The following is a 15,283-nucleotide window of genomic DNA, read 5'->3' on the forward strand; positions in this document are numbered from 1 at the left end:
ATCTCAGTTAAATGTCCCAGATACTCATGCTAGCAAAGAACTCGACTGAAAATTAATAACATTCAAAAACTCATATGCTTATTATAATATAACTAGAGGCCCGGTGCATGAAATTCATGCATGGAGGGCGTGGTGGTGGTGGTGTCCCTCAGCCCAGCCTGTACCCTCTCCCTCTCACAATCTGGGACCCCTCGGGTAGGGTCCCTAGGCCTGGCCAGTGATCAGGGCCTATTGGACTTTCCTTCCCCAGGCTGCTAGCAGCTGGCCCCGCCCCCGCCGCTGCCACTGCTTGCCATCTGTGTGGCACTGTCCCCCCTCCCCTGCCACCGGTCACCTCCCTCTGTGGGTGACAGGCATGGGGTGCGATCACTTGGCTGGCCTGCAGGGCAATCATTGGCTGGCCCCGCACACTGGCCACAGCATCGCTGGCTGGTGGCCTGGGCCTCCCTCTATGGGGCGATTAATCACAGCCCCCCGAGATCGATCACCCAGCAGAGGGTGGTCGATCACCCAGCAGAGGGAGGCCCCACCCACCCGACATAGTGCCACCAGCTGGGTGGCCTGGGCCTCCCTCTATGGGGCAATGGTGAGACCCCCCAACCAATTGCATCGCACCTGCCTTGGCTGGCCTGGCACCAGTGCATGTCATAGCATGGTAGTCTGGAAGGTGGTCTGGACAGTTGTTCTGCTATTCTGTCATTTGGCTGATTTGCATATTACGCTTTTATTATTATAGATGGACATTTTATTTCCAGCAAATAAAATCTTAAACTGCGGCAGCTGCCATACTTCTAGTGATGAATGAGCAGTGAAATGTAACTAATAGACCTATGTAAACTTTCTATTTGTTACTCAAAAAAGTCAACTTTTTCCAAAAATATTATCATTTCCAAATTCACCTGTAACAATTCTTTGGCTGACCCCCTTTTCTCCACATCCATCTCCAAACATCGATTTAAGAAATCTCGAAATATTGGGGAAAGTTTCTCTGGGTTCTGAAGTTCTGGAGTTCCATTAGTTGCTATCAGGTACAAGGCCTAAAAAGGAGAACATCTTTTATATTCTTAAGGTAGTAACTCAATAAAGTGAGAAAGGACTTGATATAAAGTTTATGGATCTTTTACTTCTGTAAAGACAATCACCATAAATATTAAAATGAGGTTAGTATTATTTCTATCCATTTGGATAATTTTTCCTTTATTTTATTTTTAAAAATATATTTCTTTATTGATTTCAGAGAGGAAGGTTGAAGGAGAGAGAAACATTAATGATGAGAGAGAATCATTGATCGGCTGCCTCCTGCACGCCCCCCACTGGGGATCAAGCCCACAACCAAGGCATGTGCCCTTGATCGGAATCGAATCTGGGACCCCTCAGTCCACAGGCCGATGCTCTATCCACCGAGCCTAGCTGGCCAGGGCTTTCCTTTATATTAGATGTTTCAAAAATTAGCTTCATCTTTTTTTTGGTGTGTGTGTAGGTTATAAATACAATACACATTGATCAAAGAATTATAATATGGCCGTAGCTGGTTTGGCTCAGTGGATAGAGCATTAGCCTGTGGACTGAAGGGTCCCGGGTTTGATTCCGGTCAAGGGCACATGCTGGGGTTGCGAGCTTGATCCCCAGTAGGGGCAGTGCAGGAGGTAGCCAATCAATGATTCTCATCATTGATGTTTCTATCTCTCTCTTCCTCTTCCTTCCTCTCTGAAATCCATAAAAATATATTAAAAAAAAAAAGAAATATAATATGTAAGGGTATAAAAAAAAAAATGACCACAATCCTACCATTAACATATAGTATCCCATTTACCTTTCTCAAGCTTTATTCAAGTCACATTACATTTCAAAACAATGTAGTTTATTAAAACCTTTTTAAAAAAAAAAAAAAAAAACCACACACACGAGTTATATCTATGTAGCTATAGATGAAGAGGCAGAGAGAGCACAGAGGATTTTTAAGACAGTGAAAATACTCTGTATATTAAATGATGGACACATGCTATTCATTATACATTTGTCTCTAAACCCAGAGAATGTACACCACCCCAAGCATGAACCCTAATGTAAACTATGGACTCCGGATGATAATAATGTGTCAATGTAGGTTCACTGATTGTTAATAAATGTAAGCTTGTCCTGGTCAGTGTGACTCAGTTGGTTGGAGCATCATCCTATACACAAAAAGGTGGTGGGTTCAATTCCAGATCAGGGCACATACCAGGTCTCGGGTTCCATCCCTGGACAGGGCAAGTGCACAGAAGCAACTTGATCAATGTTTCTCTCTCTCCCGTCTTCTCTCTAAAATCTATTAAATAATAATAATAATAATAATAATAATAATAATAATAATAATAAAAAATAAAATAAAAACAGAAATAGTTAAAAAATGTAAGCTTGGTGAGGGATGTTGATAATGTATAAATACACTGTATAAAAAAGTGAACATATAGCCTCATTTAAAGTTTCTGCCATCAAAAAAGGATACCAACTGACACTTGTACCGTCAGTATACGAATGTGCTCATTTCCCTGTTACTTAAGATCATTTCTCTTTACATGACATTTCCCCCAAAACTTTCACTAAAAAATTTCATTGTGCCTGACTGGTGGTGTGGCTCAGTGGTTGAGCGTTGACCCATGAACCAGGAGATCACGGTTTGATTCTCAATCAGGACACTTGCCCAGGTTGTAGGCTTGTTCCCCAACGGGGGACATGCAGGAGACAGCCAATCAATGATTCTCTCATCATTAATGTTTCTCTTTCTCTTTCTTTCTCTCTCTCTCTCTCCTTCCCTCCCATCCTCTCTGAACTCAATAAAAATATTTTTTAAAAAAATTTTCATTGTAAGAAATTATCCTTGAGATAGCAATTTCAAGTTAAGGTCATATGACTGTTGTGAGCTTCAACTCTTCCACTGGAAGGGATTAATAGGGAACTCTATAAAAATAAGTACTTAACCAAACACTTAACCTTCTCTACTTTGGGATAAACCTTATTACACTCTATCTTCATTTATGTTAGTGATTATAAGCAACCCATGACTCCCAATCATTCCCTCAGCCTCTTCATTCTAACACCAATGTGCCTCTGCACCTTCTTTCTAGCCTTAATTATTTTCATACCCACTTCCCATCCCCTCCTCAAACATATTCCTTAACTGATTGAGGCCTGGCTCTCCTATGAGGAATCTGCCTCATCCGCAGCATTCTCTAGTGGTAGCTTTTCCTCTCCCACACTTTTGCCCCAAGGATGGAGTGTTCTTTTGGCTCCTTATAGCCTCTTTTTGAGGCCGCTATCACCCTCCTCTATAACTCCAGGGTTTTCAAACTTCTAACATTCTTTGCTTCAAACATCTATAAAACGCTGTTATCAAGTCTAACATTATTCATAATTCACGACAATTCCAATAGCTATAAAGATGCTGGTTACAATCACCCGGTCTCTTTTCTGATGCTCTTGTTCTTTAGCCTACGCCAGCCACACACACCCATGGTTATCCTAGGAATATCAATAACTGCAACTCTTAAATCTCCATTGCACTCCACCTCCCATCTTTTCACTCTTATTACCCTCACGCCAGTGAACTTTAGACTCCACTGGACCCGAATAAATCCTTCTGATCTTCCAGTGTCCATCATTCTTTCCACAAAATCACTTTTTTGACCCTCGTGCACTTTATAGCACTCAGTGGCTAAATACAGTTAAAATTCTGCCTACCCTTTGCCTGTACCTATGCAGCTAAATATGGTGGAAGAAAAGGATATATCCCTGCTGACTGGCATCACTTATGGGGCCCCTAGTGCTTCCAGCATTCACACTAGGTTTCATTCACTCTTCCACTCTCCTATTTCTGTTCTTGTCACTTTTCTGTAGGGTCCTCCTGGCTGTGACAATTTCTCAGACTTTCCTTTCCTTTGGATGACGCCGACAGTTTGAAGGAGTACTGATCAGGTATTATAGTGTAGGCTGTCCTTGGATTTGATGTTTTTCTCATGGTTAGAGATTATGGGTTTGGGAGAGAAGATAACAGAGTTAAGAGTGCATTTTCATTGCATCAATATTAAAGGTACATACTATCAACAGGACTGAGGACTGTTCGTGTTCCCCTCGTCACCTGGCTGAGGTAGTGTCTGTCAGGTTTCTCTCCTGTAAAGTTATGTTTTTCTCCCCTTTCCATACTGTGCTCTTTGGAAGGAAGTCACTATGTGCCGCCTACACTTAAGAAGTGGGAGTTACGCCTCACTTCCTTCAGGTGGAACATCTCTGTAAATATTTGGAATTCTTCCGCATGGGAGCTGTCTCTTCTGCCTTGTTTATTTATTTAATCACTTTATTTCTATCAGCATGGGCTCATACATATTACATTTTGGGTTATAATCCCATACTACTTTGTTCAAATTTTTGCACCTTGGCCACTAGAGCTATTTCAGTTTGGCTCCTGTGCCTCTCTGAGATGCTCCCATCAGTATGGCTTTATTCTTTAACTCAATGTCGATTATTTATTTATTTTTTAAAAAAGTTGAATGTTTCATTATTATTTTTTATCCCCGAGTGAGGATATTTTTTCCATTGATTTTTAGAGAATGGAAGAGAGGGAGGAGTTGGAGAGAGAGAGAAACATCAACGTGAGAAAGACATATCAATTGGTTGCTTCCCACTCATGCCTGGATCCGGGTTGGGGATTGAACCTGCAACTCTTTCATCCTTGGGCTGACGCTGTAACCACTGAGCAAAACTGGCCAGGTCAAGAAGTTGAATGTTTTATTGTTAAACTTTGTTTTCCTTCAAGATTGCCACTTCACTGTATAAAAATAGCACCAGCAAACACAGTATATTGCAAAATTTAGATATTATTCATCATCTGACACTAACAACAAAAACTTTTCTCCACTGCTAATTATTTCCAATGGAAAGATTAATAATTTTGAACCAAATCCAGAGACAGATATAAGTAAGTTACAGTATTATGTAAGGCCTAATATAACAATGTTATCCTTGAATTACATACTTTTTATAATTTCAGAAATTCTGAATATCATAACCGTAGTCTAGCCTAAAAATCATAGGATGTTGTGAAAACTATGCATATTGTGTTTATCTGCAATCATTAGAAAGTTAAGGGGAATTTTCTTCCAATAGCATTGTTGTAGTTTCTTTTTCCATTGGTATTACTAAAAGTTGCTATTTTAAATCTTCTATCAACCACTAATGTAAAACAACTATGCCAGATTAAGTTGTTTCATCTACTTTGTTTAGGAGGTTCCATTTTCACTCCTTAGATTTTATGTACTTCTCATATGCGTCTTCACTCACTAGTCCATCTAGTTCTGAAGGATTAGTCAGTGTCATCTTGATCAGCCAAATGTCTTCATAACAAGATCTGCTGACAAGTCCTGGATTTTCTGCAACTTTTCAAAGCACCAAACTCATCTTGTTTATTCAATTCTGTCCCAATTTCAGGCAGACTACAGTAAACATCTCCCAAAGCTTCCTGTGCAAAAATGCTGATTCCCACAGTTCCAATACCATTTTCTGTTGTTATCTATTCATATTTCTCTGTGAATTTACACTCCTGGAACAGAATGGGGCCAGTGCACAGTGTTCTGATGGAACCTGCCCTCAGGCAAATGGAAATGAAAAAAAAAGCTGGGGTAGCAATACTTATATTGGACAAAATAGACCGCAAAGTGAAAGCCATAACAAGAGATAAGGAAGGCCACTTCATAATACTAAAGGGATCAATACAAGAGGATATAACCCTGATAAACATATATGCACCCAATGCAGGAGCACCCAAATACATAAAAAAAAAATCCTGGAAGATATCAAGGGAGAGACTGACAATACAATCATAGTAGGAGACTTTAATACACCCCTGACATCACTGGATAAATCCTCCAGACAAAAAATCAGCAAAGAAATAGCAATCCTAAATGACTCACTAGATCAGAAGGACTTAATTGACATCTTCAGAACACTTCACCCCAAAGCCACAGAATATATATTCTACTCAAGGGCCCATGGGACATATTCAAAAATAGACCACATATTGGGTCACAAACAAAGTCTCCCCAAATTCAAGAAGATTGAAATCATACCAAGCATCTTCTCAGACCACAGTGGCATATTAGAAATAAACTACAATAAAAACAACCCAAAATACTCAAACACTTGGAAGCTGAATAGCATGGTATTAAATATTGATTGGGTTACCAATGAGATCAAAGAAGAAACTAAAAACATCCTGGAAACTAATGACAATGAAAAAACAACAATCCAAAACCTATGGGACACAATGAAAGCAGTCCTGAGAGGGAAGTTTATAGCTCTACAGGCCTATCTCAAAAAACAAGAAAAAATGGTAGTAAATCATCTACCTCTACATCTCAAAGAACTAGAAAGAGAGCAACAAGAAAAGCCCAGAGTGAGCAGAAGGAAGGAGATGATAAAGATTAGAGCAGAAATAAATGACATAGATGCTGGGGTCCAACCCCAGCAGGTCCAGGGGTCCCCAAAGGTGTGGACAGAGTCCGCGAAGAAGGAATGACACGAGACAGCGTTCAGTTGATCAGCATGGTTGGGTTCTCTTGCCTGGTTCTATTGCCAGGTTCTGTAGGTTCTCCTCTAGGTTCTGTAGCCATGTTCCCTCGCTAGGTTCTGTCCAGGTTCTCCAGCCAGGTTCTGTAGCCAGGTTCTGTCTCTAGGTTCTGTCTCTAGGTTCTGTGGCCAGTTTGTGTCCAGGATCTTTTGCCCTGTTCTCTCCAGCGAAGTTCTTCTGTCTCTAGGTTCTGTGTAGGTTCTGTGTCTAGGTTCTGTATCTCTTGGTTCTGACTTCTAAGTTCTGTGTTGTTACATCTGTATTTATACCAGTTGATTCCAATCCTATCAATCTCTATTCCAAAGGTTAGGGCGTTTCTTATCTCCATTCCAGGGAGTAAAGATTATGTAGCTTAAGCATGATTGTTCATAGTTAAAGTGATTAATTACCCGCCTGGCACTTAGTTAAGAGGTTTTATTCCCTCCCTAACTTCAGGGGAAAATCCCTACCTGGGGAAACAACCTTTCTCAGAGACCTTGGTTAAAACAGTGCCAAGAAGGTGAGCAAACATATTAAGAACAGTATGCCATATATGCCAGGTCCCTTGAAACAGCAAGCATGGACCGGCTCCCGGCACATAGAGACCAAAAAAACAATACATAAAATCAATGAAACCAAGAGCTGGTTCTTTGAAAAGATAAACAAGATTGATGAACCCCTAGCCAGGCTCACTAAGAAGCAAAGAGAGAGGACCCAAATAAACAAAATCAGAAATGATAGAGGCAAAATAACAACAGACCCCACAGAAATACAAATGATTGTTAAAAAAAAAATACTATGGACAATTCTACTCCAACAAATTGGACAACCTGGAGGAAATGGACATATGCCTAGAAAAATACAACATTCCAAAGCTCAATCAGGAAGAACCTAAAAATCTCAATAGGCCAATAACTATGGAAGAAATTGAAGCAGTCATCAAAAAGCTTCGAGCAAACAAAAGCCCAGGACGGGACGGCTTCACAGGGGAATTTTACCAAATATTCAAGGAAGAACTAAAACCTATCCTCCTCAGACTACTACAAAATATTCAAGAGGAAGGAACACTTCCAAGCTCATTCTATGAAGCCAGCATCACCCTAATACCAAAACCAGGTAAAGACAACACAATGAAAGAGAATTACAGGCCAATATCCCTCATGAACACAGATGCCAAAATCCTCAACAAAACCTTAGCAAATTGAATCCAGCAGTACATCAGAAAGATCATACACCATGACCAAGTAGGATTTATCCCAGGGATGCAAGGATGGTACAATATCCGCAAATCAATAAACGTGATACATCACATAAACAAATTGAAAGAAAAAAACCACAGTCATATCAATTGATGCAGAAAAAGCATTTGACAAAATCCAACACCCATTTTTGATAAAAACTCTCAGCATGGTGGGAATAGAAGGGTCATACCTTAACATAATAAAAGCCATATATGACAAACCCACAGCCAACATCATACTCAATAGACAAAAACTAACACCATTTCCCCTAAAAACAGGAACAAGACAGGGATGCCCCCTCTCACCACTCCTGTTCGACATAGTACTGGAAGTATTAGCCATTGCAATTCGGCAAGAAGAAGAAATAAAAGGCATCCAAATTGGAAAAGAAGAAGTAAAACTGTCCTTATTTGCAGATGACATGATATTATACTTAAAAAACCCTAAAGACTCCATCAATAAACTATTAGACTTAATAAATGAATTTGGCAATGTAGCAGGATACAAAATTAATGCCAAGGAATCTATGGCATTTCTATACACCAATAGTGAACTTACAGAAAGAGAGACTAAAAAAACAATCCCATTTACCATCGCACCAAAAAATTAAGATACCTAGGAATAAACTTAACTAAAGAGGTAAAAGACCTCTACTCAGAAAACTACAGGACGTTGAAAAAAGAGATAGAGGGAGACATAAACAGATGGAAGGACATACCATGTTCTTGGATTGGTAGAATCAACATCATTAAAATGTCCATACTACCCAAAGCAATCTATAAATTCAACGCACTTCCCATTAAAATACCAATGGCATATTTCACAGACCTAGAACAAACTCTCCAAAAATTCATCTGGAATAAAAAAAGACCCCGAATAGCTGCAGCGATCCTGAGAAAGAACAAAGTAGGTGGGATCTCAATACCAGATATCAAGCTGTATTACAAATCCATTGTTCTCAAAACTGCCTGGTACTGGCACAAGAACAGACATATAGATCAATGGAATAGAATAGAGAGCCCAGAAATTGATCTGAACCAATATGCTCAATTAATATTTGACAAAGGAGGCAAGAACATACAATGGAGTCAAGATAGTCTCTTCAATAAATGGTGTTGGGAAAATTGGACAGATACATGCAAAAATGAAACTAGACCACCAACTTACGCCATACACAAAAATAAACTCAAAATGGATGAAGGACTTAAATGTACGACGGGAAACCATAGAAATACTAGAAGAATCCAAAGGCAACAAAATCTCAGACATATGCCGAAGCAATTTCTTCACCGATACAGCTCCTAGGGCATTGGAAACTAAAGAGAAAATAAACAAATGGGACTACATCAAAATAAAAAGTTTCTGCACAGCAAAAGAAACCATCAACAAAACAACAAGAAAGCCCACTGCATGGGAGAACATATTTGACAATGTTATCACCGATAAGGGCTTAATCTCCAACATTTATAGGGAACTCATACAACTTAACAAAAGGAAGATAAACAATCCAATCAAAAAATGGGCAAAGGACCTAAATAGACACTTTTCAAAAGAGGACATTCAGAAAGCCAAGAGACATATGAATCATGCTCCAAGTCACTAATCAGCCGAGAGATGCAAATCAAAACAACAATGAGGTACCATCGCACACCTGTCAGAATGGCTATCATCAACAAATCAACGAAGGACAAGTGCTGGAGAGGATGCAGAGAAAAAGGAACACTCGTGCGCTGCTAGTGGGAATGTAGACTGGTGCAGCCACTGTGGAAGACAGTATGGCATTTCCTCAAAAAACTAAAAATGGAACTCCCACTTGACCCCGTGATCCCACTTCTAGGAATATATCCCAAGAAAACAGAAACACCAATCAGAAAGGATATATGCACCCCTATGTTCATAGCAGCAATTCACCATAGCTGAGATCTGGAAACAGCCTAAGTGCTCAACAGTAGATGAATGGATTAGAAAATTGTGATACATCTACACAATGGAATACTATGCTGCTGTAAAAAAGAAGGAATTCTTACCATTTGCAACAGCATGGATGGAACTGGAGAGCATTATGCTAAGTGAAATATGCCAATCAATGATGGGAAAATACCACATGATCTCACTCATTTATGGATAATAAAGACCATTATAAATTTATGAACAAAAATAGATACAGAGGCAGAGCAGCCTTGAACAGACTGTCAAACTGCAGCGGGAAGGCTGGGGAGGGTTGGGGGGCAGGAAGGGGGGTGGGGGTAAGAGACCAACCAAAAGACTGTATGCATGCATATAAGCATGACCAATGGACATAAGACACTGGGGGGTAGGGGAGGCCGGGGGATTGTCAAGGGCGGGAAAAAAAGGAGACATATGTAATACTCCTTGTAATACTTTAAGCAATATAACAATTAGGATTTCTTCCTAAATAAATAAATAAATAAATAAATAAATAAATTCATTTCTATCCCTATGTTTCCCTTGGATAGTTTCTATTACTATCAATCACTTCTCTACAATGTATAATCTGCCATTGATCCAATCTCAAACACTGTAGTTTGTATCTGTAAGTTTAATTTTTTTTAAAAATGTACTTCCAAGTCCAGGCTGGGTAACTCAGTAGAGCACTGTCCCAATTTGCCAACGTTTGATCCCCAGTCAGAGCACATACAAGAATCAACCAATGAATGCATAAATAAGTGGACAACAAATTGCTCTCTCTCTCAAAAAAAAAAAAAAAAAATCAATAAATTTAAAAAGTACCTTCCAAATGTCTCTACTTAACATCTGGAATGCAGTTATAAAGATTGTTTTAATGCCCTTTTGTGCCAATTCTTTTGTCTGTATCAGTTCTGGGTCAGTTTTTCTCCTCATATGGGTTATAATTTTCCTGCTCTTTTGCCTGTCTGGTAAACTTTGACTGGGTATTTGGGTGCCAGATATATCTGGACTCATAAATATTCTTGAGCTTTGCCCTGGGACACAGTTACTTTGGAACAGATCCCTTTGGGTCTTGTATTAGAATAAGATTTGTTAGACTACAGCAGCATATAGTCTAGGGCCGTGGTCGGCAAACTCATTAGTCAACAGAGCCAAATATCAACAGTACGACTGAAATTTCTTTTGAGAGCCACATTTTTTAAACTTAAACTATATAGGTAGGTACATTGTTATTAACTTAATTAGGGTACTCCTAAGGCTTAGGAAGAGCCACACTCAAGGGGCCAAAGAGCCGCATGTGGCTCGCGAGCCGCAGTTTGCCCACCACGGGTCTAGGGTAATTATTTCCTATCACTGAGGCAAGACTGTTGAGTCCTCTACTCAACATCCTGTGAAATATAAGGTTTACTCTTACAAGGTTTACTATTGCTGACAGAAGCAGGCACTATTCCCAGCCCTATGAGAGCATTGGGCACCATCCTCTCTAATCTTAGCAGATGGCTATATCCCCGGTCCTGGGCAGAGTACTCATACAGGTGTGCCAATCTCTGTTGAATGCTCAATGGAGATTTTTCACAAACCTCAAACCTTGTCTCTGCAAAGGTTTCTCCCCTCCTTTCCTCAGTCCCCAGAAACCACTAATTTCTTGTCTCTACAGAAATCTATAAAATGTGTGCAGTCAATCCCCATTATGTGCAGATTCCACACATGCAAATTCACTTACTCACTCAAGTTTATTTGCAACTCCAAAATCAATACTCTCAGTGCTTTTGTGATCATTAATGGATATGTGCAGAGGTGAGAAGCACAGTGCTGAAGAGCTGTCTAGTATACCTAAGTGCAAGAAGGCTGTGATGTGCCTTGTGGAGAATATACATCTTTGATAATCTTCATTCAGGCATGAGTTATAGTGCTGTTGGCCATGAGTTCAATGTTATTCAATCAACAATTGTTAAATAGAGTGTCTTTAAACAGAAACACACATAAAGGCAAGGCTGTATATCAATCAGTTGATTAGCTGTATATCAAAATGTTGTGACCTGAGGCTTTAGGAACCTAACCCTGTATTTTCCCTAGAAGCAATGGTTTCGCTTTCATTATTCAGTGTTTGCGGCTTGTAGAATCTAACCACCATGAATAAGAATCGAATGTAAATGGAATCATACAATATATGATCTTTGTGTTCGACTTCTTTCATGTAGCATAATGCTTTCAAGGTTCAATGTTTATGTATCTATATTTCATTCCTTTATTATGACTAAAATATATTCCATTATATGCATATACAATTTTTATTTATTCATTCATCAGGTGGTAGACATTTGGGCTGTTTCTACCTTTTGGCTCATAAGAATGCTGCTATCAACATTTGTGTACAAGTTTTTGAGTGGATGTAAGCTTTTAATTCTCTTGGGAATATACACAGCACTAGAATTGCTGGGTTATATGTTACTCAATGTTAACTTTTAGAGGAACTTTTTCAAAGAGCTACATGCACCATTTACCCTTTCCACTAGCAAAATATAAGGGTTCCAATTTCTCCACATTCTCACCAACACTTATTATTCTTCAACTTTTTTATTATAGTCATTCTTGTAGGTGTGAAGTGCTATGATATTGAGCCATACATGGTGATTTAAAAGTAGAAATAGAAGAAAAAAAAGAAAGGCAGGCAGGCAGGGAGGGAGGGAGGTAGGAAGGAAGGAACCCCGAAACTCTCCACCCTCAGCTGCTGAATATTTGTTTAAAGTCTACTGACCTCATCTGTATCTCAGGGCCCTCACTCTTTTGTTTGAATACAGGCTTTAACATTGCCATCTACACAGCTTTCTCACAGATGTGATCTTGCTTTCCTCTTCTCTGTACCTAGGGGTACCAGAGGCCAAGGTTCAAAGTTGATAACCTGAAGGGTATGTCTAGGGACTCTTAACTCTGTAGAAAAGTGAGGAAATTCTTACTTATACACAAAATTAAAGCATTCAACTTACTAAAAATCTACAAACTCTTTACCTAACACATTCAACTCAACCCAGAAACAAATGATTTTTTAGATGCCAAGTGAAGGAAACAACTAGGTTTTATCAACTTTGCATCCTAAATTCTTGGCCAGTGCCTGGAACAAGCAGGTACTACCTAAATGTTTTAAATAAAAGTATTTTTCTTAAAATAAGGCTGGTGTTTGTCTTACCCTCAAGGGATTTTCATTGAGGTATGGAGGCTCTCCTTCTACCATTTCAATAGCCATGATACCCAGAGACCATATGTCCACCTTAGGGCCATAAGCTTTCCGTGTAACCACCTCCGGTGCCATCCAGTATGGTGTGCCAACCATGGTACTTCGCTTGCTCTGCTCAGGGGTGATCTGGGCACAGAAACCAAAGTCAGCTATAAAACAAAACAAAACATCTAAAGTTAATGGTGTCCATGGGCGGTTTTTTCTAAAGATTCACTTTAGATGACATAAGAGAGGGAGAGGGAGAGGAAGAGGATTGATGTGAAAGCATAGCATCGACTGGCTGCTTCCTGCATGTCCCCTACCAGGGACCGAGCCTGTAACCCAGGCACATGTCCTTAACTGGGAATTGAACCAGCCAGGGCAGATAACTTAATTAATTACATTTGACTACTCACCCACTTGTTTTTTAAGACTGTATTAATAAAGCCACTAGGATGGGTTTACAAATATTTTGATGATGTTACATACTCTCACTTTTTCACTTTAACTTCCCACAAGCAGAGGACAAATTATCAGGAGGTCTTTTATTCTAAATAATTAATTCTAACCAGAGAAAAAGGGGGGTGGGGAGAGGTAGAAGAGAATAAGGGGGGGAATAAATGGTGATGGAAAGAGACTTGACTTGGGATGGTAACAAACAATACAATGTACAGATGATGTATTACAGAATTGTACCCCTGAAACCTATATAATTTTATTAAGCAATGTCACTCCTATAAATTCAGTGAAAAAATTAAATCTGCCCTAAAGATTTTAATAAAGTTGAAAAAGGTCAAGAAGAAAAGGTTACCAAACAGGCAAAGGTCAGGAAATGGTAACTACTTTTGATGAAAACAAACAGAAGCTATTAACTACACAGCTGATAGCAGAGTCTAGAAAAAGAGCATGTTTAACTATAACTGTACCTACAATGTGCTCACCAGCAATACTCCCACCTCCTTATCTATATTAATAAAGGGTAATATGCTAATTAGATTGGGTAGACTGGATGTCTTCCAGACAAAGCCATGGTGGTGGGGCTGAGGCAGAGGCGGTTAGGGGTGATCAGGCTGGCAGGGGAGAGCAGTTAGGGGCCATCAGGCTGGCAAGAGAGAGTAGTAAGGGTGATCAGGCTGGCAGGGGAAAACAGTTAGGGGGATCAGGCCGGCAGGTGAGAGCAGTTAGGGGAATCAGGCAGGCAGGGGAGCAATTAGGGGCATCAGGCAGGCAGATGAGTGGTTAGGAGCCAGCAGTCCAGATTGCTGCGGGGTTGGGCCTAAACCAGCAGTTGGACATCCCTCAAGGGGTCCTGGATTGGAGAGGGTGCAGGCCAGGCTGAGGGAACCCCCCATCTCCGTGCACGAATTTCATGCACTGGACCTCTACAGTGACCATTACAGTGGAACGAGCAGAACAACCGGTCACTATGATGTGTACTGACCACCAGGGGGCAGATGCACAACGCAGGAGCTGCCCCGTGGTGATCAGTGCGCTCCCACGGGGGAGCACCACTCAGCCAGAAGCTGGGCTCATGGCTGGTGAGCACAGCGGCGGTGGTGGGAGCCTCTCCTGCCTCCAAGGCAGTGCTAAGGAGGAGCGAGCCGAGTGGTAAGGAGCAGTGAGCAGGTGAGCGGTAAGGAGCAAGGGGTCCGGAACTGTGAGAGGGCGCAGGCCAGGCTGAGGGAACCGCCCCCCCCCCCCCGTACACGAATTTTGTGCACCGGCCCTCTAGTTTTATAATAACTGAATAGCAGAATGCCTTGTTTATGGCAAAGTCAGGATGAGAACCTAGAATTTTTTCCTCTCTCCCATTCTGTTCCATATGTAACTACTGTTAATGTTTATGTTTGCAATCTTTACTTTTTCCCTCCTCTAAAAAATTATTTCCAGAGCTTTTATATATGTTTATTCTTTATTTAATTTTTAAAATATTACTATAGTTGAATATAAATGTAAACTTTAGACTTTTTGTTATGCATTTACATACATACAAATAATATCTATGAACCACTTGATTCATTCTATCTAATTAAGATATTTTGTAGAGTTTTAAAAAACAATTTTTAGAGATCTTTCCATATTAATACATTGAACTACCTCATTATTATAACTATACAATACTAAAGAATATACAAAAACAAAAGAATATAAAAAAATCGTAACATTTAACCATTCCTGTACCACTAGACATTTAACATATTTTGGTTTTTCTTACAATGCTGCAGAGAACATCTTTGTAATTGTGCATATGTTTAGTAATTCTATAGGAGTGAATCCTGAAAGAACAATTGTTAGGTGAAATCATACTATCCATAGCTA

At 39.9% G+C, this 15,283-nt stretch overlaps 1 protein-coding gene across 1 annotated transcript in view; it reads right to left on the reverse strand.

Moving 5' to 3' along the window:
- PAK2 (p21 (RAC1) activated kinase 2) overlaps nucleotides 1-15,283 on the reverse strand; it is a 111,648-nt gene that overhangs the window by 4,057 nt on the left and 92,308 nt on the right. Inside the window, exons 13-14 of the mRNA XM_059687491.1 lie at nucleotides 12,938-13,134; nucleotides 900-1,037 (exon numbers count right to left, since the gene is read on the reverse strand). Of these exons, the coding sequence (XP_059543474.1) occupies nucleotides 900-1,037; nucleotides 12,938-13,134 (335 nt within the window). The remainder of the gene's footprint in view (nucleotides 1-899; nucleotides 1,038-12,937; nucleotides 13,135-15,283) is intronic.

This window comes from Myotis daubentonii, chromosome 3 (assembly GCF_963259705.1).
Source record: "Myotis daubentonii chromosome 3, mMyoDau2.1, whole genome shotgun sequence".
NCBI classification, from domain to species: Eukaryota; Metazoa; Chordata; class Mammalia; order Chiroptera; family Vespertilionidae; genus Myotis; species Myotis daubentonii.